The following is a 25,355-nucleotide window of genomic DNA, read 5'->3' as shown; positions in this document are numbered from 1 at the left end:
TTTGTTTTCGAATTGACTTACATGATTTAAAACCTGACATCTTAACGTTTTTTTAGACATAAGTGTAATTTTTCTGTGATTAGTATTCACTAAGTTACACTTTTAGCATAGCTTAGTATAGTTCATTGAATCTGATTAGACCATTAGCATGTTGCTCAAAAATGACCAAAGAGTTTCGATATTTTTCCTATTTAAGACTTGACTCTTCTTAGTTACATTGTGTACTAAGACCGACAACAAATGAAAAGTTTTCTAGGCACCTGAAAATAGGCTAACTTCTGTCAAAATAACCAACCTGCTTGCACAGGGAGCGTGTGTTGTGGAAATTTTAATTTTTCACATGATTTTTACCTGTATTCTTATGAAATATAATGCTTATGTAATATGATATGATGTTAGAAATAGAAAGAGCAAGATATGGTATGGGAACATGCAAGATGTATGTTAAAAACATGTCTGTGCTAACAATGGAAAGTTACAGTCGCTAAGAGATGTTCCTAATATGGTAAAAGGACAGAGGCTTCGGCCTTGGAGGTTAGAGATATAAAAGTGAGGGGAAGCTTTCGTTCTTGGTCTTACACTCTGCAGCTACTTGTGTTTCTGTATGACCTGTCTGACCTTTCTTGTAAGAAATAAAACCTTTAAAGACAATTGGATGTGTTTGTCTCTTATGCAGTAGAGTCGGGTTGATGATTTTTTGCCACAACAGCGTGCCTTGCAACCATGGAGATATTTGTGAGAGACAATTCAGAAGATATTTACTTTGGTGCAGATCCTGAACCATATCTATTTGCCAGCTGCAACTCTGCAACTACACAAACTTAGTGCCAGTCACAGTGGAAGTTACCTAGCTGGGGACTATTTTCAGGTGCTACGTAATATCATTGCGCCTACTGCACCCATGGTATGGCAGCAAAGTTCCTTGATTATTACGCCGGAATGAGAGTATAGTTCCTAGCCATATCAGCTTAGAAAATCGCAACTTTTCATTTTTTGTCGGTTTTAGTACACAATGTAACTACAGAAGAGTCAAGTTTTAAATAGGAAGAATATCGAAACTCTTTGGTCATTTTTGAGCGAGATGCTTTTGGTCTTATCAGATTCAATGAACTATGCTAAGCTGAATGGATTTGAAAACAGTTAAACTCAACTGTTTAACTCTAGGGCAGTTGGAAATTAGCCAATTTTCAAAAATAGTGTCGTGTTCCTTTAAATTCTGAAGTAACTTTATTTTTGCCTATTACATATATTTTCTCTGATATAAAAATGTAATTACAGAGGGAAGGTATAGGCACAGTCTGTATTGCTGAGTAACAATGTGTGCAGGACTTTGAACTTGACTGATTGTCTGTGTCCTACCTAACCCTCTCCATTTTAACATTTTATGACACCAATAAACATGTTTGTCCAGTTTTGTGCAACAAAATCTACTGCAAATATCATTTTCTCTCTGTAGGACAACAAGGCTTGTGCTCCTGGAAATTATTTATGAAAGAAGAGAAATGTGAAATTAATGTCCACATGAATTCTGCAGAGATCAGATAATGCAAATGTGTTTTCTTACATTGAGCTGTGATGAATTATTGATTACACAGTGAGTTACTGATTTGCACAATGAATGAGTCAAATACAATATTGGGTAACACTTTAGAAGAATGGTCCGTTGTTAACAGGTAACTATGTAGGAAGTAATAGGTAGTACTACATTAACACTTAACTTAATACTATTAACTAATATGGAAGCAAGATTAACTAAGCAGTAAGTAATAGCAAATTTAGCACAAAGATAGTTCCTTATTAGGTATTCGATAATTACTGAATAAATACATTCTCATTGAGAACTACTTGTTAACTATGACCAATTAATAAAGAATAACCAATTAATTACTAATCATAAAAGTAACGCCCTGTAAAGTGAACAATTGTCTTTTTTTACTCTTAACATAGTCATAACATTTCAGAAGCTTGCGCCTCAAATGGGTTCATTGTGGAAACTAATTATTAATGTTATTTCCCCCCAAATATGTTAGCTACAGGTTAGTTCGTACGTGTTGTTTATTAAAAACTTAAACATAGAATAATACAAATAATGAAAATTTGATTAAAATTTTAAACAATTAGGAAGTGATGCTGACATGCTCATGCTTGGATTAGTTTACTATTATGAGCTCTGTTCAGTGTCAGTTAAATATGTCTCCAACTCCAAAAGACCTACCTTTAAGTAACAGTAGCCTGGGGAGGACTTCTCTTCAGGATATGAATATAAACATTGATGTTCTCGTCTCAAACAATTTGCATCCTTAATGAAGACATTGGCTGCATTTGTGTTGCATTAAGCACAAAACCTCATCTTCCAGATTACAGTATTTGTTAGAATATCATTAGTGGCTCACAGAAAGGTATGGCTGTACGGTATGTTTCAGATATAAAATTAAATTTAAACTTATATTACTTGTGAAATCCATGTCAACACCTCACTAATTAGTAATTACTCAAGCGTTACCTCGTCACCCCGCAGGAACTACTAGTGATCTGGACCATTATTTTAAAGTGAAAAACGAGTTAACCCTTTACTAACGTGTCACCCCACAGGAACTGTGCAACATAAAACAACTGCAGTGATTGAGTCTAACACGGTTTTAATTACAAGCACTGAAACATTTCCATATGATTATCATAAAAGAAAATTACACATTATGCGAATAATGCACAACTAGGTGTGCAAGAATAAAGCACTGTGCAAAATATGATGTCTGAACATTCTAAATTAAATTAAATTTGGCACAATGATGAAACTAGCCACAAGCAAAATTCTGTATTTCGGAATGAAACAACATTAACACATTCAACAAACTGTGATGAGAAACTGAGCCAAACATGGTGGCTAAATTTAAAAAAAAAAAAAAAAAAAAAAAAAAAAAAATAACCTTAAACACAATTAGATTAAGAGGATAAACTGAGAATGTACATTAGAACATTGGTAACATGTTATTTATTCTTTTGTGGAATGTCTATAAGCTCCCCATTTCTCTTTTTTTCCTCAATGGCAGTGCACACTGGTTCCTGTGTGCACAACTTCCAACAACGGTCTGCAAAGTCGGACAGCTTTTGCCCTTTTTGAAAGGCAGCACGTAATTTATTGTACGCTGTGATGTCACAGGCTTCCAACTCAGCAATGGCAGACGTATCGACAATTGTCTTCCTATCCACACCACACTTTTGGTATGCTTCCGTTTTGGTTGCTCCTTTTGACAGGTACTTCAGGACCTTTTTGTATCTTCCTATGACTTGCTCTGGTAAAAATACTGACAAATAAAAAAAATTCTAGATTATAATACATCATTAATAAAAAAAAAAAAAAGTCACTCATTATAACACTAAAATCCATATCATAATTTTTAGTTATACTCAAAGCATATAGAGAGACTCTACATGGGATATCTATCTAATCTGGGCATATCTATCCATCTATCTATCTATCTAGACCTTACATGGGAGTAGCACCACAGCCACCCATGTATATTTGAGGGTTTTGGAGTATAATAATATATAACAGTATAATATAATACTATACAAATTATTAAAATATACTGTTAATTTACTTTTACACTACACTATAAAATGTTTTAAATTGAGCCAATGTCCTACTGGTCACATATGTTATCAACATTTACAGGAATTTCAAATACTTTCAAATATTTCAAATATTTGGAATGGAAATGAAGCAAGCACAAAGTGCAATAAAGGCACATTAAAAGAATGTTAAAAGGCCATTGAACATACCTCTTCTGCTTTTTGCACTTTTCTGTGCTTTCTTTCCCTTCTTGCTCTTCTTAGGCTTGTGAGGTGATGAAGAAGAGTAAGAATCTGAGGAAGATGAGGACTGGAATGAACTAGAAGGTGAGTTGTCTCTTTTGGACTTCTTGCTTCCCTTTCTGTACTTTTTCTTTTCTGCTCGTACATGGTCCTCATCAGAAGAATCTGTGATCACAATAGACCTCTTCGACTCTTTTGTTTCTTTGGTTGACAGGGCTGTAAAAAAAAAAGAAAAAAAAAAAAAAAAAGAAGAATCATTTAGGGAAATTTTGTTAGTGCATTGCAGTCAAACCATTCCTGATACCTCCTGCACTTTTTGAATGTCACCCTTATTGGACACACCCAGCTCAGGTCATGGAGTAGATATATAACAGACTATCGATATAGAAAGACGGTTCACTCCTATTAGTCAAGGAATACGTCCCGCCTTCTAAGTAAAAGAGCCAATCACTGTTTGGAAAATCAAGCTTGTTAATAGCTAATAATTGTGTCAGTGCAGCTGCCGTTAGAGGCTCCGGTTCCCATAGAAACCTGAGACTCACACTTTAGACGGCACGTGCCTATTGGCTCATCTACCCTGAAAAATAGGCTTTTTTAATGCTATTTTAGCATATGAAACAACATTTATGGGAAGGTTCATTTAAGATATTGTTGCTGATTTGAAATATTTAATTTAATTGGGAGTTTGCCAAGCAGTTTTTGAGATTTCAGGATTCCCCCATTCAAATAAATAGGACTTGGTTGCCCGAAATAGCTGCCCGGAGGCGTCGCAAATATGGCCGCCGAGTGAACAGACTAATTCCTTGAAATGGACTTTGGTACTAATCAGCAGATAAGTTAATTTAGCTATGTTAAATAAGGGAGACCTTCTGCTGGGGAGGCTTCAGGAACAGTCTGAAAACCCATTGTGTAGTGCTTTTTAAATAGTCATTATTTCAAACCAGCTTTCCACAGACAGAATCCACAGCAGTTGTTTTTTTTTTTTTTTTCACACTAACATATTGTGTTTTTAAGCAAATGTTTGCCAACAAATATATAATAATAAAAATAATTGTGGACAAATACAAAATTGCTAACACTTTAGAACAGTTCTCACCATTGGTTAAACTGCTCCGAAGAAAATCCCTCTCATTTTCCACATCTTTGCATTTTTCTTCAAGGAACTAATGCTGCGTTCCAGGCAGGTTTTTGAGCCCGTAAGTCACGATTTCAAATCACGACTCACGACTTTGTAGCGTTCCAGGAAAGTCACGTCAAACTGCATAAAAGTGTAAACAAACCAACATGGCGGACCGTACGGGGCTTATGCTCATTAACAATTATTTCTATCGCCAAAGGTGCTTACTCCTTGCTTATTTGAGGGAAACAGAGGAGGAAAACGGCACGTAAGGCAAGAGAAGCTGTTATACCTTTTATTTTACCGTGCACTTGCATAAACACTGCATCCGTAGGGGCTGCCATTGTTGTTTCGCGGGCTATGTGACGTCAGAACCCGTAACTGGGAGTACATCGATCTAGTACGAGTTCACGGGTGGGAAGTCACGGCTTTGACTGCTGTTCCAGTGCACTTTCACGGGTAGAAGGTTGGAAAAACACGGGTTACGGGTTGCCTGGAACGCAGCATAAACTTTAGATTTCAAGAACAAGTTTTCTTCCTTGACTTTATTGATGGTCACCAGTTGGGTTGGTGCTTGTGCTGGAATATAAAACAAACAAATAATCTGTCAAACATAATTTAGAATGTGTCTTCCACATGAAACACACACTGATCATAAACTATTAAGTTTACATAAATTGTCTTAAAGCTCACAGAACTCACTTTCATGTCTTTGGGAGATAAGGATGATTTATTTTTAATCTGACAGCCTGTTATCATTATCATTAAATTTATTTAAAATGTAAATTTATATATTGGTCCCACTTTATATTAAGTGTCCCTTATACCTGTGAACTTACATGGTAACTAGATGTGTATGTAGCATGTAACCACAGTGTAAGTACACATTGGTACATAGTATCTACAGCTCTAATACTGGTGTAACTACACACATGTAACAACCCACTGAATAGAATGTGTAAGTACAAATGTGTAACAGGTCATTGGTAATAACACTTTTTTTCACTTCAGAAAGTACACATGTGTAAAAAGAATTATGTAACTACATTTTGAAACAACAATATGTACTTGCACAAGTTTTTACACTTCCACACGGAGACTTCAATACTGCAGTTACCAGTTTGGAATAGCCTGAAAATGTATGGAAATCATGATGATTCCTATGTACATACCATGTATTTATGAACACTGAATTAGAATTAGACTGGCAGTGCTAATGCTGAATTAGAAAGTTTCACCTTGTGATACCAGTGTACTTACATGGTAAATCCTCAGGAACTGTCCACTTAATATAAAGTGTAAAATGGTCACAATTTACTGTGTAATATGTAAAACCTAATCCTCTGTGCCACACTTTAATAACAGTGTACTTATATGGCAACACTGCAGGAACTGACCACTTAATATAAAGTGTAATTGTTAGGGTCATTGTTGTGTGCCATCAGTGTCCTTACATGATAATTTCATAGGAACTTCCCCCTTACATTGTGAAATGTTACATGTTAATTAAATGCCCAAGTATTAAACCTTGATTGTTTCTCAGTATGTAAAGTATAGAGGACTGCAAAAAATGAAAAAAGAATGCAATACAGCTAAACAATGTTTATTAACATATTACACTCAACAGTGTAACAGATTCTAAAGTAAAACTTTAGAAGTATACCTGCAGTATAGAAGTACAGAAGAAAGTATACCTGCAGCTGGGTTACCATTAAAACAGCATAGGGGCCTTTAGACTGCCTAAAATAAAAATAAAAAATAAAAAACAAAAAAGAGAAATAGAAAAACTCTGCTATTGTGAATCTAAATATGCTTTTAACATACTGACATTGTTGGAAATGAAATACATTATACATTATCAAATAAGAAAAAGAAAAAAAAGGCTTGTACAACTAAATTGTATATCATCAACCAAAACTGGGAACTCAATGTGAATTACATCCAACGTGAACTGACATGAATTACAACATTTACCTTAAACCAACATCTAAACATAATGAAATAAGCAGCTTGGAGGTTTTGTGTCTCTCTATCTCAACTTATATGTTATTGGTAGTAGTTTACGCTCTTTTTTGGCATTTTCTATGGCAGATCTGATGTCTGCTGTCAGTGACTGAAGGCACCGCTTTGCAAAGTCGAAGAGTTTCTCCTCCTTAGCTCTGAACTTCGGGATGTTTCGGTAAAACTCTGGATCAACAAGCTGTATTTCAGCCACAACAGCTGTTAATGCGAGTGTATTTCGGTCAACCCCAACTTTGGTGCATGCCTTACTGATGCTCCCTTCTTTGTTGAAGGCACGAAAAACTTTATTGTACCGCTTCAGTACATCGTCTGGGGTTGTTGCTGTAGAAAGATCAAAGCTTCTTAAGACAAAAAAAACAAACAAACAAAAAAAAACCTCCCAAAAAAACAAGACTTGTATCAAATAGATCAAATTTTCAAATGCATAGACCACTCAAACATCAAATATTGTTATTGGTGCTTGTAACACTAAAGGCACCAGGAACTACTCTTGAACGGCTAGCAAAATTTTTTGAATATAAAAATAAGAAAGAAACAGTTTTGCTTCCAAAGCCACTGCCTTCTATTTACACTTCAACTCAATAAATGCATCAACACTAGAGGTCAACCGATATGTTATTTTTTTGGGACGATACCAGTAGCACTTTTAGTTAAGCAGACCAATAACATATATTTGGTTTGTTATATTAAGTGCACATCAACAGAATTATAAGATACAAAAACAGGATATGTGCTTACCACGTGAGCTGTGTTTGGCAGATTTTGACCTGCTAGCACTCTTTGTCTTCTTTTTATGTCCTCTTTTCTTCTTCCGAGGAATGTCACTATCAGGTGACTCTGAAGAGGAGGAAGAAATCAGGGACTCCTCATCAGTGTCACTGGTGCTGCATTCAGTGCTCGTATCCAAGATTTTCTTTACTTGCTTTTTTGCACCTCTGTCTAAGGAAACAATAACACATTTAGTTACATAAAAAGGTACACAGGTTTAGGGTGGCCACACACTAGATGATTTTTAAATCTTAACTGATTTTAAAACCATGGGAGACCACAGACATGAATACACTTTCAACCAATTTTTAGCCTTATAATCCCCTGAATGCACACACTAGACAATTCGCCCAGACCGCGAGACCACACATTTGTTGACTGGAAGAACGATTTCAGTGACATGAGATCTTACAGAGACTCAAACGTGACTAGAGAAGGAAAACAAATGGAGAACAATCGATGTCGTCAGCTGGCTCTCCTGGCATGCATTTTGTTTCACAGTAAAAAACTAGGTATAAAAAATAATATGAATAAGAAAAAAATATATCTTTCTCAGTACTCTGCTTTCGTGACATATTTGTGGCTGCCAAGTTTCAGCTATAGAAGCACGCAACATCCGGTAGGTGCTGCTTGCTCACTCTCATTGGCTATCGGAGGTATCACGTCAGAGGCTGCCCTATCAAAAGTCAAAAATATCAAACATGTTTAATATTTACAATTTGACTTTGGGGACACTTCATTGGAAGCAGTTAAATAATTGTAATGACACCACACAACAGAGCATTTTTGGACAAAAAATGGACAAAAAAGCAGTTTGGAATTGATGTGGAAGTTTAGAAATCAGTTTCTTCTGTAATTGTTAAATTCTGTAATAAAATAAGTTGATAGAGCAAAACAGATATATGTTTCTTACTTGAGAGTTTTAGGACCATCTGACGGAGAAAATCTCGTTCTTCTTCAAGTGCCTTTATTGCCTGGGCCATGAACATCAGCTTGTCTTTTTCTGCCAAGGAGGAAGTCTCATTATCTTGTCCTTTAAAAACAATGTAAGATCATCACCAGGATATAAGTAAGTAAGATAAGTAATAGAAGAGCAGCTGTATCACAGCTTTTCATATGGTCAAACAGTAAAACACTTTCTTCTATTTTAAACTTTATGTACCGCAATACAATGGATTTCCCTTGTGTAATATGGCCTAAGGGTGTCATCAGTGCTAGACTAAGTATTTATATTCCCATATATGCTCAGTGGAACAAGAGTGTGATTGGCTGTTGTAGTTTTGGTTAAAGGGTTGCAGATGAAAATGTGCTTGCACAGAATGAAAGTTGCTCCCTAACGAGCTGACTTTTTTAAAAATAATTAATTAAAATAATTTAATATTTTTTTTAATAAGAATTCTTGTCCTGGTAGGTTTTTAGTATATTACCCAACCCTAGAAGCGAACACAGAACACAGAAGTTTTCACATGATTTGAAACAAGTTAGCTTCTCATGTCAATCACAGTAACCAAGAGGAGACTACATCTGGCTCACGTGACCATGATCTAAAATTCAAAATACATACAACCTGTTTAATTTCCCAGTAAGTAAATATAAACTCACCTGGTTCTGGAGTTGCCACTGCAACAACAGAAAGGTCATTGTCGCCATCTTTTCCATGGTGTTCTTCATCTATATGCTGGGCCACATCAGCTTGGTCTGTAAAAATATAAAAGGAAATGGTTAATGTTCCTGTCTGACAAATGAAGCCAAACTACAGCAACACTGAAGCAGGGACATTCTAAAACACTTATTGTGAAAAAGCTTAACCTGGCTCGGTGTTCCAAAAATATGATCAATTATCATCAAATTTCTCTCTGACATTTTCTTTCATTAACACTTTCACCAGTCAAGAAAATCTAAATTGAAGTATGGACTTTACCTAAGCATTTATTTCCTCCACTGAGGCTCATTATAAGGAAAAAGTTTAATTTGGCATAATACACCAAAAGTATGATCAAAGATCACCATATTGCTTCACACATCTGTTGTTATGAGGTCTCACCCATCTTAAAAATCTGTGGTCAAATTTGCTAATCACTGATTGCAGTTTTGGGGCATTAAAGGTGCCCTTGAGTGATTTGAAAAAACATTTTAAATTGTTCCCTGATATCTACATAGAGGGTATGTGGCTTTTTTATGGTCGAAAATTGTCCAGATATGGTTTTACAGCTCCATTTATAACCCCACAAATAGCCCCTAGAATGAAAAGGTCTGTTTTTGCCTTATTTGGAAGGGTCATGAATAGTAATATGGTGCTCCGCTCTGATTGGCTGTTTCACTGTTCGGCTCCTTCCAGTAGCTCACACTGATAGCGAACAAATCTGTACTGTACGGCGTGAACGATGGAGAGTTTTGGTATTCAACCTTATATGTTTGAGCCGGTTTCTGACAAAGATGCAGATGTAGAGGAACAACCAATTTTGTTGCGATTGGCCATGGACGTTTCTGAGTGGTAAGTTTGTCTTTATTTTCAGTATGAACCTGCAAAACGTAACTGTTACGTCAATGGAACTAGAATATAGCGTTAACTTTACACTATAACTCATAACGTCAGTATTTGCAACTTTGTTTTTAGCATTGTAAAAAAAAATAATTGTAATAATGTGTCGCTGTATGGTTTTACAATGATAGCTTCTTCACTTTGCAATAACAACTCTAAACAACAAACTGTGTAGCGTGGAAATTTGTTTCTAATATATTGACATTACCGATATGATTTTAAATTTGATTTATTTAGCCAATAAACTTACATAGTTAGCTTCGGTGTAATGTATTGTTGGTTAAATATAGGTCAAATTATAATTATATCCGACAAAAGAGAATTGGCATATGTATCTACGGTTATGTTATAGATTTATATAACAAAGACAGTAATAAATTTTAACCTCACCGTTAATAGTAGTTACGTAAACTTTGCTATTTGTTACTGTACTAGCATCTTGCATTGGATCTAGACATCACTGGGTACATGGTCGTTAATGTTGTTAGCTCACTAAGAAACTTTACATTTAATCAGAAATAGTTTCTACAGCCAAGATGTGGATAAAAGCACTACTTACTGCTTGTGGGAATATAGTTGGAATTGCCCCTTTCTTCAGTGTCAAACGCTGAGCAAAGCCTGCTTGATATTGTCCCAGGTTAGAAAAGCTGTCCGCGGTGAAATGGGCAGAGCAAACTAACAACTTTGAGTTAAATTGTTCCGGTATCCGGTTATAGATAAACATCAGCCATGCCTTTTGACAGTTTTTTTCTGGAGGAAGACTATGAAAAGTTTTCACATCCCCTGCACAGCCTGGAACATAACATTTATTTCCATGATCTGCCATTTTCACTGTTATCCTCGCTTGGCTTGTTTCTCCACTCTGCCTGCAGAACTTCCGATGATTCCGCTGGGCGGTTCCGCCTGGCCTGGATCATGAGCATATGCAAATATTGGGGGCGGAGTCCCCGACTGTTACGTAACAGTCGGTGTTATGTTGAGATTCGCCTGTTCTCCGGATGTATTTTAAACAAATGAGATTTATATAAGAAGGAGGAAACAATGGAGTTTGAAACTCAGTGCATGTCTTTTCCATGTACTGAACTCTTGTTATTTAACTATGCTAAGGAAAATTCAATTTTTGATTCGAGGGCACCTTTAAGCCATTTAAGCTTTTTCACCCCTTTCAAGAAATAAACCATTGTTTTATTTTTTGTATTTTTTTATTTATTTATTTTTTGCATATTGACTACTATTTGTATAACCATGGTTTTACTACAAATACCATGGCTATATGATAGTGTAGCAAAACCATGGTTAATTTGTGGTTACCATGGTTTAACTGTTGTAACGTTAATCATGTTTTGTTTTTTGTAGTAAAACCATGGTTCAAACCATCGTTAAGCATTTTACAATGGCCTTTGCAGTACCTTTGCAATATTACACAAAAAGTGGACTGATATCTAACGTTTGCTAGTCAAAATTGCACAGTAGATACTGGCTAGCTAACAGAATCATCATGATAAATAAGTAGTAAAGCTAACATACGAGCTGACATGTTAACTAACGTTAGCTAAGTTACCTTCGTTCAAGAGGTCCATGGCGTCAGGTTCGCTGCGTTGGGGGCAGTTCCTCTTCAAAGAAAATCCTTTTTTTCGTGGCATACTGAAGAAAATTTTGCTTTAAAGTATAGAATTTTTTTTTAGATATTATATATAAATGAACGGAGAAGCAAGCTAATGGTAACTGTTTCCTGTCAAAAAAAAAAAATATCCTCCTGAGTCCTGATAGGGATGAAGTTGGCGGTTCAGGCAGCAGGCCAATCAAAGCTTACGTAACGTCATGGGACAACTGTCACGTTTCGTTGTAGGCAGCCAGTTACCAGCCTGGTAATACAACTCTGCTACTTCACTTTGCGTAGACAGAGTCTTGAATGGCAATAGAGAAGTTTTTCAAATCTCGCTAGGACGCTTGTCTGAAGTTTAAAATCAGGTTACCCGTAAGCCAATCAGATCGTTTATTATGACTGTTATCCGCCTTACAGCCGCATCGAAGCACAGACATCATGCATCGAACTCAAATCTATGATTGAACTCCACTGTAAACCTGTTGTAAACACATGATATGTGAGCGAAATGCCGGATGAACATGGCTGTAAACGACTTTTGCAATTATGCGAAGTTAATGGATCCCGAATTTGCATCCCGTGTCTCGTTTCCCATTTCCGCGGTCGTTTCGGTTTTCGATTTCTCTAACCTACAATGAAAACTCGGCGCTTAATCTACGTCACGGCTTCAGCCCGCCCTGTTCGTTGATTGCCCGGTGTTTCCAGACCGGTGGCAAACACAAAGCTCTGACGCTGTATCAGACTGAGTACAGAAGCGAAATGAAATAGCGGAAGTGATCACGTAGTCAGGCTACCAGTTACCAACAAGCGCCAAAATTTCAAATAGGACAACAAGATCATTCTGTTTTAATTAGCAGTATCTAGATTACTATGTATTCAAGGCAATTAAATGAGTTAATACGTCTTTGCAGCGGTGGAAAACATAAGAAATTAATGATCAAATGGCCAGAAGAAAGGCTTGCTTGCAAAGCACCACCTTGTCGCCACTGTGGAAAAAAGATGAGAATTAAAGCCCACAATGGACGTGATGGTTACATATGGTAAGTAACCCAATTTAACTCACTGTTTGGAAAGGTAACCTTAACGCAATTTTAGGCAGCATGCTTTTTAGACTAATATTTTGCACTGTTATCTCAGGACATGTCGAAGAAACACGCATCGCAGGATTACACTCTCTATTCGCAATGGATCACTGTTTTATAACTCTAGGATTCCCCTGGTAAAGTGGATGGAATACATATACAGGTAAGTAAGAATCTAGGTACCTAATAACTACATATATGTAATGATGACATTACATGACATACCCTTTGATCGTGATCAACTGCTAGATATTTATCACTATTCGAGTAGCTTCCGAAAATAGCAGAAAAATAAGTACAAAAAACATTACATTTCTCCAGTCTTTGGACAGTATTTTTTGTACTTTTTTCTGTTATTTTCGGAAGCTACTCGAATAGTGATAAAGAAAAATACATCACAGGGCTCAACGATAAGGATTTTTTTTCACTGGCCCCACAACAATAAAAGTAAAAGACAAGAAAATGGGCCTATAAAATAAGCATTATTGTTTTCGTTGTCTTTGTTACATTTAACCTCAATAAATAGGGTTATGACACTAGATTAACTTATATTTTAAATATTGTTAGACAAATAAACAGTAAGTAATAAAATAGTAACAAATAATCAAATTACAAGTAATAGCACAAATAAATACATCAGAACATATAAATGAAATAAATGGTGCTTTTCAAGTTTTTCATGTAGGTTTAAACAGGAGATTTTCAGGTACAGAAATTGTAATGTATAACTATATAACTACAGAATAGATTAAACTTTATTAAAGTTAATCAGTTGAGTGTTACAGATCCCTTGTCTCCCTGGACTCCATTTCCCAAGTCCTCCTGTTTCCACACCTGATCACTTCCCTCGCAGCTCCTCTTCAACTCAACCTGCATGGACTTTTTCAGATCCCCATATATTGCACTCACTCCCTTCACTCCTGGTCCGTTCTCTGTTGTGTTAACGTTGTATGTTGGTGTTCCTGCCTTGTTTATAAAGATCTAATGTATTGTGGAAATCGTTCTGCCTCGTCTCTCTGCAAACACGTACTGAGAGCAGTTACAGATTTAAAAATGTTTTTGATGTTGAATTAAAACGTTAAATACTGTTATTTGAAATTATTAAAAAAAAATGAAGACACTTTAAATGTGAAATTAAAAAGTGGTAATATTTGGAGAACAACGTCTCTCTTTGTTTAATATTGGTTAACTATATTAAATTATATAAATATGAAAGATATACAGGGTCATTTTTGTCCCTTATCTTCAATTCTGGGGCTTCTTAAATGCATTTTAATAGACTAATAAATCACGCAGTGAATGCATACACTAGTCTAACCTACTAGACCACGTCACGTAGTGCATGCGTGCACTCAATGTGTGTGTTTTTGTTTATTTTTTGTAAAGTGAGGGACATACTCGATAATATCAGATCGTTAAATCAACAGTTACGATATCATAGACGATATATATCGCACACCCTACAGCACTGGCCCAATCGGGCAAGTGACCGTTCCGTCTACTGTCCCGAGCGTCGTACACACTGGCCCCGGGCCATTGGGCAGTCCTTATTGTCGAGCCCTGCATCATTGGTTATTGTTTTAATTAACCAAAATTATTTTTATTTTAAGATTTTCCCAGGGTCTACATTTAAGACAAATTGATCTGATGGAAGACTGTGTTGCCAGAACTTCAACAACATTGTCCAGAATGAACAAATTGCTCAGAAAGGTAGCTTATTTTTTGTCACAGGCATTTGTATAAAATCCTAGCCTTTGCACAAGAGTCTTCAGTAGTACATTGCTCAGCCAGTTGAATTGTAATTAATTTTGTTTGTACTAATTCTTCTGTGGCCACATACTTTTTACAGGTTTGCATCAAGGCATTGAAGAATCTGAAAAGAAGAACAGGTCTTAGAGTTGGTGGGAAGTCAAGACAGAAGTTTGTGGCCATAGATGAGTCTAAGTTTGCTCACAAGAGAAAGGTACATCTGATGTAAAAAATAAAAAAGAATGGAAGTTTTTTACCATGTTGAAATACTAAAGTTGGTTTAGTTGCATTCAATAATACTTCCAGGGTTAATATCACATCAAAATACCACAAGCAATCAAAAGACATGATTGAATGACGATGTTCCAAAAGGTAACAACAAGTTCTCCTCAGCCTATTTGTTGTTATTCAGTTGTTTAATGTTTAGGTTAATGAAGATACACGTGTGCTGAGGAATGGCTTGAGTAACCCCTAAATGATCATGGGGAGATCAGAATACAAATGTATGTTTTCTCTGGCACATACCGGGATTTACTGCTCTTAATATTTTCTTGTGTTTATGCATTTTCAGTTTAATCGTGGCCGCTGTTGTACTACTTGGCAGAGAAGAAAAGGCTGGGTGTTTGGGATGATGGAAGTTAAAGGAGCTCGCCGCCTACCAGTCTTAAAGATGGTAAAGGACCGTTCCAGGACCACACTGATGCCCATTATCACAAGGCACATCAGAAGGGGGTCAACTGTTTACAGTGACAATTGGAGGGCATATCTTAATGCGCTACAACCACTAGGATACAGACACCTAACTGTAAACCACAGTGAAAATTTTGTTGATCCCCAAACTGGCTGTCACACACAGCATATTGAACGGGCCTGGCTAGCCATCAAGGCACAGGTATCAAGATTCAGGGGTAACAAGACTACAAAACTATTAAGAGAACATTTGAAGTTCATCCAGTGGCACTATTGGCTGGGAAGAAGAAATAGGAAAGGTGCCTTGGCACAGCTGATCCATGACATTAGAAGAACATACAGATTTAGATTTCATTAAAGGTGTATCTTCCCCAAATGCATGATTTTTTTGGCTCTAGACAGTCTCTGTTTTTGAACTGTTTATGTTGTGACATTTCTTCAGATTCTGAAATTTGACTATATCATGCTAACAACTTCTAACTTGTTTTGCTAAGTTTATAGCTTACTCAAACTACTTAGGAGTGTATATGCATACACATTGTTGCAGAATGTATAATAAACTTTGAAATATGAATGTGATAGTTTTGCTTTGATATAGATATTGGGATATTATTGCACAGCACAGATTTACTATTTATTTCCTTTGTTCTTCTTTTTAATTTTCCATTTCTGATCTGACACTCTGATTACCAATTTGACTTTACAGTCACACTGTAAATTACAGTGCTCTGTTCCTGTGTAAGAACAGTGTAACTGCAATGCAACAAATACAGTTACACTTTATAATAAGTAAACAATTCCTGTGTATTCACGGTGTAAATTCTCTGGTGTTACACAGTTATGATTGAATGATTACACTTTAAATTCAGTGAATATAATTTGTAACAACATTGATGTTACACAGCAGCACCCAGCGAGTTAGGCTTTACATATAAATTGTGGTTGGTGTCCAGAATTTTACACTTTATATTAAGTGGACAGTTCCTGCAGTGTTACCATGCAAGTACACTGTTATTAAAGTGTGGCACAGAGGATTAGGTTTTACATATTACACAGTAAATTGACCATTTTACACTTTATATTAAGTGGACAGTTCCTGAGGATTTACATTGTAAGTACACTGTTATTTAAGTGTTGCAGAGAGGTTTGTTTTACATATTACACAGTAAATTGTGACCATTTTACACTTTATATTGAGTGGACAGTTCCTGAGGATTTACCATGTAAGTACACTGTTATTAAAGTGTGGCACAGAGGATTAGGTTTTACATATTACACAGTAAATTGTGACCATTTTACACTTTATATTAAGTGGACAGTTCCTGAGGATTTACCATGTAAGTACACTGGTATCACAAGGTGAAACTTTCTAATTCAGCATTAGCACTGCCAGTCTAATTCTAATTCAGTGTTCATAAATACATGGTATGTACATAGGAATCATCATGATTTCCATACATTTTCAGGCTATTCCAAACTGGTAACTGCAGTATTGAAGTCTCCGTGTGGAAGTGTAAAAACTTGTGCAAGTACATATTGTTGTTTCAAAATGTAGTTACATAATTCTTTTTACACATGTGTACTTTCTGAAGTGAAAAAAAGTGTTATTACCAATGACCTGTTACACATTTGTACTTACACATTCTATTCAGTGGGTTGTTACATGTGTGTAGTTACACCAGTATTAGAGCTGTAGATACTATGTACCAATGTGTACTTACAATGTGGTTACATGCTACATACACATCTAGTTACCATGCAAGTTCACAGGTATAAGGGACACTTAATATAAAGTGGGACCTATATATTTACTTACACATGTATGAAAATCGCAAAATGTTTATATATGATTAAAAACTATGTCTATACTAAACAACCTAGCTAGCTTGCTAGTAAATTGTCAATGGCTGCTTAATTATAACCAATAATGTTAATCAGATTAATTTAAGATTTGATTACAGCAGGGTTCAAATTCTGGCCCTCGAGATCCACATCCAACCATAATCAAACACACGTGAACAAGCTAATCAAGATCTTCAGGATTTCTAGAAAGATACACAAAGGTGAGACTGACTAGAGTTTGAGCTAAACTCTGCAGGAAATTGGATCTCAATGGCCACAGTCTAGAATCCTGAATTACACAATAACAACATCAACGAAACATAAATGCCACAATACATTACCGGTTTCTTCGTCGTTATTCTCAATTAGTCGATTAGGGGCTGCTCTCTTGCGCACAGTTTTGTGCTCTCGCTCCGTCGCCATGCTGCTGTCTTCTGATTGTGAATCGCATATGCTAACTCCAGTATGACAACGCGTCAATACAATGTTGCAGAAGCTTCCATCTCTGCACGCGAATTCTACTGATGGACACGATTCGTCGAGTGTACTGTCCCAATACGACATGTAGTTGGCCGTAGGCATCAATCCACTCAGTTTTAAGCCTTCCAAAACTTTAATTATGTTCTTTGTTTTGACATTTTCTCCTTTAAATTGAATCAGTGTCATGTTGTGTGTTGTGACCTTTCAGTTGATTCAGTTGAGTCAAGTCCAATTGAACCAGGATAATAGTAAAAAAGTGTTTAAAAAAGTTACAAGAATATTAAAAAAGTTACAAGAATATAAACGTTTAAAAAAATATACAAATTGTTACTTAATTATGCCATAGGAAAGTATTTAGAAATTAATTCATGCAGTACTTCCGGAGTCACCGTAAACACGCCAAATCACTACGCCTTGGGTTTAGAGTTGGTAGTAGATGGTAACTTGCCTGCAATTATGGGACTTGCGAAGAAAATCCTCTCTCTCTGTAATCGCAGGGATAGAAAAGGGACCAAAAAAATGATCGATTTTTTTACAAAAACAAACTAATGAAGACAAGAATGACATGTAAGAGCTGTAAGAAATCGATGAAACTACAAAAGACGCATACACGGGATGGATATCAATGGTAAAGAAAAATAAATAATTTATTAAATTAATTTTATAAACTCCTACACTAATGTTGAATGTGGTGTTTTTAGGGTATGCCGCAGAAGATCACATTCTAGGAAATTTACAAAGAACTGCAGAGCTGGATCAATATTCGAAAACAGCAGGACCAGCTTACAAAGCTGGATGACTTTTATTTACCGGTATGTAGGCAGAAATGCACCTGGCTTATTTTATAGAGCAGAAAATAGGCTAATAATAACAATTATGGGAAAATGAAATCAATCACCTGACCGAGAGAGTTCTTTTCATGTGATAATGCCGTTTTTTGTAATATTGTGATATTTAATCAAAACATCTATTAACCCCTTAACGGGATGCGTTGCGCACTTTTTATGTAGGCTATTGACTATTTTTGTATCACATATTTTGATAATCATCATAAATTAGGTATTATTCGAAAGCTTGCAAACTCATAATTCATACTTTTTTAAAATTGGATGTTGCGTTACCATGGAAAAGGTGCTTAAAATTTGTTACACTTACAGGAGAATGCATAAAAAAACTACAAAGAAAAAACATTAAATGGAATGTGAGTGACACCCAGTGGCTATTTTTGGTACAGCGCAACAAAATCTCAAAGGAATTTAAATTGTGATATTAACTTCAAATTTGGAATCCAACTTGGTTATATATATATATATATATATAAAACAAAATGTAATAGAAAAACAAATAAAAAATGTTTAGAACAGTACATTTGATTAACTGTGAATTTAAACTTCCATATCTTTTCATTCTTTAATTTTTGAAGAGTTTTCACAAAAGCAATAGTGTGCTGGGTGTCTTCTTGAAAACAAGACCAAACATAAGTCTACATTCCAAAGCATTCTTGAATTGTCATTACAATCATTTAATTCTGGATTATGCATTTTCACATCTATTCTCAAAAAGGGACAGTTAAGGGATTAAATATTCACACAATATAACACTTAATTCTCAAAATATCATGACTTAATTCTTGTATTGCCACAACTTTATTCTTGTGATATGACCTTGTTCATATAATTTTGACTATCCTCGTAATAGTATTCATTATATTGCTACAACTCTATTCTCATAATCATAGACTTAATTTTAAGTGGTACTAAAACCCTGTCATATTGGTAGCTTGAATAATTTAACTTAGGTTAAATATGTTTCAGCAAAGATAAAGCAAACATTGTGATACTGTAATAACCAATGTGAATCTTTTTACACACAATCTGTTTTCACTCTTGTAAACAGATATTGTCAAGGACTGAGACTACGGCAGGTGGATATGATCCAGGACGGCATAGCTGGAAGCTCAGCAACACTGAGCAAAATGACAAGAAAGCTAAGAATGGTCTGCAGAAAAGCTTTGAGAAAGCACAAAAGAGAGACAGGACAGGTTGTGGGGGGAAGGACAGAGTTTGTCGTCATAGATGAAAGCAACTTCCGTCACAAAAGAAAGGTAGGATATCTACATTTATTTCTAATGCTAGGCTATAATATATAATGGATTTAGAGCAACTTTACTTTCAACTGCCTGCTGAAAAGATAAAACAAAGCAAGGAGCAGCATGATTGGAGCAATATGATTTGGCATACACACCTTGATCATTGAGTTTTGCTTGAGCAAAAGTTATATTAGCTATTCTAGACAGTTGTTTTAATAGAATGATTTAAAGACAAAACAGTTATAAAAAGTATGGAGACTGTGATGTTATCTTGAATATTTTGTCATCCGAGACAAAAGTACACAACACGTCACACAGGAAAAGAGAAAGCATGACACTTATTTAATGTTACTTTTTTTTTTTTTTTAGTATGGGCGAGGAAGAGCTGGCGAAACTTGGAGGAGAAAAAAGTGGGTCTTTGGTATCTTGGCCATTAAGGGAGACAGAAGACGACCAATTTTGCGGCTTGTTGAACAGCGCTCAAGAGATCACCTGATTCCAATTATAGCAAGACATGTTCGCCAGGGATCAACCATTTTGAGTGATGAATGGAGACCCTACAGGAGAGCTCTGACCACACATGGCTACACACACTACACTGTAAATCATAGCAGGTGGTTTGTGGACCCAATTCATGGAGGCCACACCCAGAATATAGAAAGAGCATGGTCAACATATAAAAGCCAGGTTTGGAGGTTGAGAGGCAACAGGACAGAAAAGCTGTTAAAGGAACACTTGACCTGCATTGAGTGGACATACTGGCTTGGACACAATCACAGTGATGGTCCTCTAGGACGTTTGCTAAAAGATATTACACTGTTAAAAAATTACTGTAAATTTTACAGTAAAATACTGGCAGCAGGGTTGCCAGCCAGTTACTGTAATTTTTACAGTAGTGTTTCTGTAATTTAATTTACAGAATTTTACTGTAATCGAGAATACAGTAAAATTCTGTAAATTAAATTACAGAAACACTACTGTAAAAATTACAGTAACTGGCTGGCAACCCTGCTGCCAGTATTTTACTGTAAAATTTACAGTAATTTATATATTTTGTATACTGCATTTTTACAAAAAAATATATTGTATACTGCATTTAACATACTTCTTTAAATAGCAAATACACACATTCAAGTAGTTTAGTCAAGTAGAATATGTAAAATGCAGTATACAATATATTTTCCCTATTGCTCACTTAATGACTGGGAGCTGAATTTTAAATTTAATCTATTAACTGCATAAACTTTAAACAAATTTTAACTGCATAAAGTGTTGTATAATGCATAACTTAATTCACCCGCCTCCCAAAAAAAAATATATATATTTGATGCTTCTTAATCTTGAAAAACAGGTCAAAATGTAATAAATATATCTTTCAAATTTACATTAAAAAAATGCCATAAAAGGTGTATTATTTTGAATTTATTTTTTATTTAGAAAATCATTTTATTTTTTAAAGGGACAAAATTGTATCATGAAAATGTTTTTAAATTACTTATTGGCCATCATGGCCCTTCACACAAAGAAATACAATTATAACTATAACTTGACCAACAGGGTCATATAAAAACATTTCTTAAAACCCACATCACTTTTATCACTTCATGAACATACCAACATGGCCAAACAACAAGTCCAACAAACTTGATCAAAAAAGAACAATTCTGCTCCAGATGATGTTCCATACCAGGATTCAAAGAGAGGCTAGAAATATTGAAAGGAACAAAGAGGACAATACATTAGATATATTACAAAACATAATACTTTAAGGGTGCGTTCACACTTGTAGTTCGGTTTGTTTGGTTCATTTGGTCCGGACCAAAGAAGAAAAAAAAGCATTTAGTCCTGGTCCGGTTAGCGTTCAGATTGGCAATTTTATCACCGAACCAAAAGATACCGAACCTAAAGGCACAGGGATACATTCACAACGTGATTGGTCGGATTTTATGACGTATTGCCTATTTTGAGACGGAACTTACCGAACATCCAAAACAATGCTGTTTGCTGAGGTAAATGCGCTCGTTGTGTGTGCGTAGCGGGGCGTAGCCTGCATGTGATGGTATTTTGGCCAGTTGGGAACTAGTGAAGAGCTTATAAAATGTGTAAGGCAGTCAAAACACCGGCAGGAATCCATCCGTCACACACACAAACGATCTGCTGTGTGGAGACGCGCGTCTGATGCCTGTGATGAGCAAACTATGACGAGAAAAACCGACATGCGTGAGGTTTCTGTCCTTTTTACGGTCTCATCTTCCTTTTTTTGGTTCGGTTACATGTCTTTGGTCCATGTTGCGTTCATATATCATTCGAACCGCACCAGAGTTCGTTTGGAAGCGGACCGAGACCCATCTTTTCAGCGGTCTCGGTCCGCTTGTTTGGTGCGCACCGGGGTTCGGATGGCAGCGTTCACATATGTTCAAATGAACCGCACTAACCGAGCAATCACACCAGGGTTCCTTTTAATCGAACCAAACATGACAAGTGTGAACGCACCCTAAGAGACTGATAGAGGGATGATAGATACAGTCAGATACAGATATAGAATAATAAAAGTATATAATAAAAGGAAAAATAGATCTTGGTGTGTGTGTGTATTTCTTACATTTCAGAAATTCCACTGAAAATCCATCACTTTGCACAGAAGAGTGGCCACATGTAGGTTGAACGCAACCCGTTTCTTCTGAACTGTCTGCCTGTTGTTTTAGATGGCACTTTTCCTTTCGTCTTTGTTCCTCTCTCCAGATAAATACCTACAAAGTGCATAAAGGGTCAGGAATTCAGATTGGTTTTAGCTTTTGAGGCATGTAATCATGTTTATGAAATTATACCATGTGGTAGAGCAGTATTAGCCTACAACTCCAGTCCTGAATACTTACCTCCCAGAAAGTTTTAGATGTCCCACTAATCAACACCTTATTTAACTAATTTGTTTGCCAGGGTCAAATAGAGAGACATCTAAAACATTCACCCTAAAAAATAAATGTCTAATCTAGTTGAGAAACAAATAGTTTGTAGTTGTGTTAAAGGCCTCAATAGATATAAAATGTACATCTAAAAGACAAGTACAGGATGATCAGTTTGTTCATATCTGTAAATAGCACATTTCATTTCAAGTTAAAAAAGATTTGTTTTCGTAATGGTACGTTAATACATTAACTATACAAGGCAAACTGAAATCAAACAGAGATGTTAAAGTGTTTGCATTACCTTAAGTTAGCAAATGTCCACAAATACATCACATTGGTTACGTTAACAGCATGAAGCAGCACCATTTTGCGTGACACATCCTCCGTGAGCGGCCTGATCGCGTCGCGAGGCTTTTTCGTTTCGGCCCGTGTTAACAGATGACTGTCTGCCTGTACAAATGTGATTTACGCCATAAAATAATCACGACCAAGTGCGCTGATGAACACGAAGTTCTCGTGAATTCCAACTGTTTCTAATTATTAATTTTCGGCCCACAGCCGCTATGCTAAAGCGCCGGGGAATGTGTGAGATCCTACCGCGATCGCGCTGAGGAAAACCCCGCGCAAGTCTGCTTCGCGCCCCGCGGACGGAGGATGCGTCAATCCGGGGTTACCAATATGAATTGCGAATGTAAATACATACATATTTACCAAAGACTGAGGGGGAAATGAAATAATAAGTCACTTACCACAGTTGTAAATCACTCCTCTTGCTGCTACTCGAATCTTGACCGTTGGAGATCCCACAATGCCTCTGTATATTTGAAATTTACAGCAATATTCTGTAAATTTGATTCAAACCGCCACGCCCCCGGAATTCATTGCAATTTACAGCAATATGCTGTATTATTAAAATACAGCCATCGGCTGTAAAATATTGCTGTAATTTTTACAGCAATTCATTACAGTGTAGACAACAATACAGAGTTTAATATCTTGGAGAATGCTCTAAAATAAATTGATTGTACCTGTGTGTGGCTGAGCCTTTGTGTGTTTGGTGTGTATGTGCATGTCTTTGTTGGAGATAATACTGTGGCTCAGTTTCTCATCTGTTTCACAACTGTGGCAAATATAATTTTAGGTTTAATTCAGACATATATTACACAGTGCTTTATTCTTGCACACTCAGTTGTGCATTATTTGCACACATAATGTGCATACATAATGCATAATTTTCTTTTATGATGATCATATGGAAATGTTTCAGTGCTTGTAATTAAAACCGTGTTAGACTCAATCACTGCAGTTGTTTTATGTTGCACAGTTCCTGTGGGGTGACACGTTAGTAAAGGGTTAACTTGTTTTTCACTTTAAAATAATGGTCCAGATCACTAGTAGTTCCTGCGGGGTGACGAGGTAACGCTTGAGTAATTACTAATTAGTGAGGTGTTGACATGGATTTCACAAGTAATATAAGTTTAAATTTAATTTTATATCTGAAACATACCGTACAGCCATACCTTTCTGTGAGCCACTAATGATATTCTAACAAATACTGTAATCTGGAAGATGAGGTTTTGTGCTTAATGCAACACAAATGCAGCCAATGTCTTCATTAAGGATGCAAATTGTTTGAGACGAGAACATCAATGTTTATATTCATATCCTGAAGAGAAGTCCTCCCCAGGCTACTGTTACTTAAAGGTAGGTCTTTTGGAGTTGGAGACATATTTAACTGACACTGAACAGAGCTCATAATAGTAAACTAATCCAAGCATGAGCATGTCAGCATCACTTCCTAATTGTTTAAAATTTTAATCAAATTTTCATTATTTGTATTATTCTATGTTTAAGTTTTTAATAAACAACACGTACGAACTAACCTGTAGCTAACATATTTGGGGGGAAATAACATTAATAATTAGTTTCCACAATGAACCCATTTGAGGCGCAAGCTTCTGAAATGTTATGACTATGTTAAGAGTAAAAAAAGACAATTGTTCACTTTACAGGGCGTTACTTTTATGATTAGTAAGTAATTGGTTATTCTTTATTAATTGGTCATAGTTAACAAGTAGTTCTCAAAGAGAATGTATTTATTTAGTAATTATCGAATACCTAATAAGGAACTATCTTTGTGTTAAATTTGCTATTACTTACTGCTTAGTTAATCTTGCTTCCATATTAGTTAATAGTATTAAGTTAAGTGTTAATGTAGTACTACCTATTACTTCCTACATAGTTACCTGTTAACAACGGACCATTATTCTAAAGTGTTACCCAATATTCTTTAATACTAACATGAATCACACAGAACAGGAGAACAACTAGGAATTAACATAACCACATACACCTAAATTCACAACATCAACGCAAGGCAAAGAACAGGCTGAAACTAGAGGCTTATAGCAAACAGAAGAGCTAATGAGACTAATTTTCAAGATACACCTGAACTAAGGACTCTAATCAAATCAGTAACCTACAATAGGAGACAAACAAGAAGGCAAACGAGAAGAACTGAACTAATAAACAACCTAGAAATACAGACATGAACAAAACAAACTCTAAACAAGAACAAATAAACTAATAAATGTGACACAATATCATTGGAATCACTTGATTTATTTATTTATTTATTTATTTATT

General features: G+C 35.8%; 4 protein-coding genes and 1 long non-coding RNA gene across 5 annotated transcripts; 2 read left to right on the top strand and 3 right to left on the bottom strand.

Moving 5' to 3' along the window:
- Positions 1 to 2,613: 2,613 nt before the first annotated feature.
- Positions 2,614 to 17,941, bottom strand: LOC125264380 (coiled-coil domain-containing protein 106-like). Its single transcript, XM_048183642.1, has 5 exons — positions 17,576 to 17,941; positions 5,439 to 5,512; positions 4,913 to 4,979; positions 3,784 to 4,032; positions 2,614 to 3,305 (listed from the first exon to the last, which is right to left on the bottom strand). Exons 1-5 carry the CDS (start codon positions 17,898 to 17,900, stop codon positions 2,989 to 2,991), a joined length of 1,032 nt encoding a protein of 343 aa, XP_048039599.1. The 5' UTR covers positions 17,901 to 17,941; the 3' UTR covers positions 2,614 to 2,988.
- LOC125264382 (coiled-coil domain-containing protein 106-like) lies at positions 6,528 to 12,109 on the bottom strand. Its single transcript, XM_048183644.1, has 5 exons — positions 11,827 to 12,109; positions 9,326 to 9,421; positions 8,637 to 8,756; positions 7,694 to 7,894; positions 6,528 to 7,276 (listed from the first exon to the last, which is right to left on the bottom strand). Exons 1-5 carry the CDS (start codon positions 11,906 to 11,908, stop codon positions 6,963 to 6,965), a joined length of 813 nt encoding a protein of 270 aa, XP_048039601.1. The 5' UTR covers positions 11,909 to 12,109; the 3' UTR covers positions 6,528 to 6,962.
- LOC125264381 lies at positions 12,844 to 16,175 on the top strand. Its single transcript, XM_048183643.1, has 5 exons — positions 12,844 to 12,911; positions 13,009 to 13,116; positions 14,564 to 14,663; positions 14,803 to 14,916; positions 15,274 to 16,175. Exons 1-5 carry the CDS (start codon positions 12,871 to 12,873, stop codon positions 15,748 to 15,750), a joined length of 840 nt encoding a protein of 279 aa, XP_048039600.1. The 5' UTR covers positions 12,844 to 12,870; the 3' UTR covers positions 15,751 to 16,175.
- A 198-nt stretch (positions 17,942 to 18,139) lies between the features above and the next one.
- On the top strand, positions 18,140 to 24,444 carry LOC125264378. The gene is made up of 5 exons (XM_048183641.1): positions 18,140 to 18,342; positions 18,416 to 18,526; positions 19,611 to 19,818; positions 20,173 to 20,615; positions 23,680 to 24,444. Exons 1-5 carry the CDS (start codon positions 18,263 to 18,265, stop codon positions 23,699 to 23,701), a joined length of 864 nt encoding a protein of 287 aa, XP_048039598.1. The 5' UTR covers positions 18,140 to 18,262; the 3' UTR covers positions 23,702 to 24,444.
- On the bottom strand, positions 21,215 to 23,678 carry LOC125264379. Its single transcript, XR_007184074.1, has 3 exons — positions 23,459 to 23,678; positions 22,406 to 22,553; positions 21,215 to 21,507 (listed from the first exon to the last, which is right to left on the bottom strand). It is a non-coding gene; the product is annotated as an uncharacterized LOC125264379 (long non-coding RNA).
- Positions 24,445 to 25,355: the final 911 nt, after the last annotated feature.

Source organism: Megalobrama amblycephala, linkage group LG3 (genome assembly GCF_018812025.1).
Source record: "Megalobrama amblycephala isolate DHTTF-2021 linkage group LG3, ASM1881202v1, whole genome shotgun sequence".
NCBI classification, from domain to species: Eukaryota; Metazoa; Chordata; class Actinopteri; order Cypriniformes; family Xenocyprididae; genus Megalobrama; species Megalobrama amblycephala.
The sequence above is the reverse complement of the archived record's forward strand: the minus strand, read 5'-3'. Positions and strand labels throughout refer to the sequence as shown.

What these genes read in the sequence shown, in the direction of transcription:
- LOC125264382 (XM_048183644.1), bottom strand. Translation starts at nt 11,908, where the DNA reads ATGCCACGAAAAAAAGGATTTTCTTTGAAGAGGAACTGCCCCCAACGC. An exon ending in CATGGACCTCTTGAACGAAG is followed by an intron (nt 9,422 to 11,826) that starts GTAACTTAGCTA and finishes ATATTTTTACAG; the next exon opens with ACCAAGCTGATGTGGCCCAG. An exon ending in AGTGGCAACTCCAGAACCAG is followed by an intron (nt 8,757 to 9,325) that starts GTGAGTTTATAT and finishes TTGTTTTTAAAG; the next exon opens with GACAAGATAATGAGACTTCC.
- LOC125264381 (XM_048183643.1), top strand. Translation starts at nt 12,871, where the DNA reads ATGAGAATTAAAGCCCACAATGGACGTGATGGTTACATATG. An exon ending in TGAACAAATTGCTCAGAAAG is followed by an intron (nt 14,664 to 14,802) that starts GTAGCTTATTTT and finishes TACTTTTTACAG; the next exon opens with GTTTGCATCAAGGCATTGAA. An exon ending in AGTTTGCTCACAAGAGAAAG is followed by an intron (nt 14,917 to 15,273) that starts GTACATCTGATG and finishes ATGCATTTTCAG; the next exon opens with TTTAATCGTGGCCGCTGTTG.
- LOC125264380 (XM_048183642.1), bottom strand. Translation starts at nt 17,900, where the DNA reads ATGACACTGATTCAATTTAAAGGAGAAAATGTCAAAACAAAGAACATA. An exon ending in GAATAACGACGAAGAAACCG is followed by an intron (nt 5,513 to 17,575) that starts GTAATGTATTGT and finishes TTTATATTCCAG; the next exon opens with CACAAGCACCAACCCAACTG. An exon ending in TCTTGAAATCTAAAGTTTAT is followed by an intron (nt 4,980 to 5,438) that starts GCTGCGTTCCAG and finishes ACGCAGCATTAG; the next exon opens with TTCCTTGAAGAAAAATGCAA.
- LOC125264378 (XM_048183641.1), top strand. Translation starts at nt 18,263, where the DNA reads ATGAAGACAAGAATGACATGTAAGAGCTGTAAGAAATCGATGAAACTA. An exon ending in ACACGGGATGGATATCAATG is followed by an intron (nt 18,343 to 18,415) that starts GTAAAGAAAAAT and finishes TGGTGTTTTTAG; the next exon opens with GGTATGCCGCAGAAGATCAC. An exon ending in ACTTCCGTCACAAAAGAAAG is followed by an intron (nt 19,819 to 20,172) that starts GTAGGATATCTA and finishes TTTTTTTTTTAG; the next exon opens with TATGGGCGAGGAAGAGCTGG.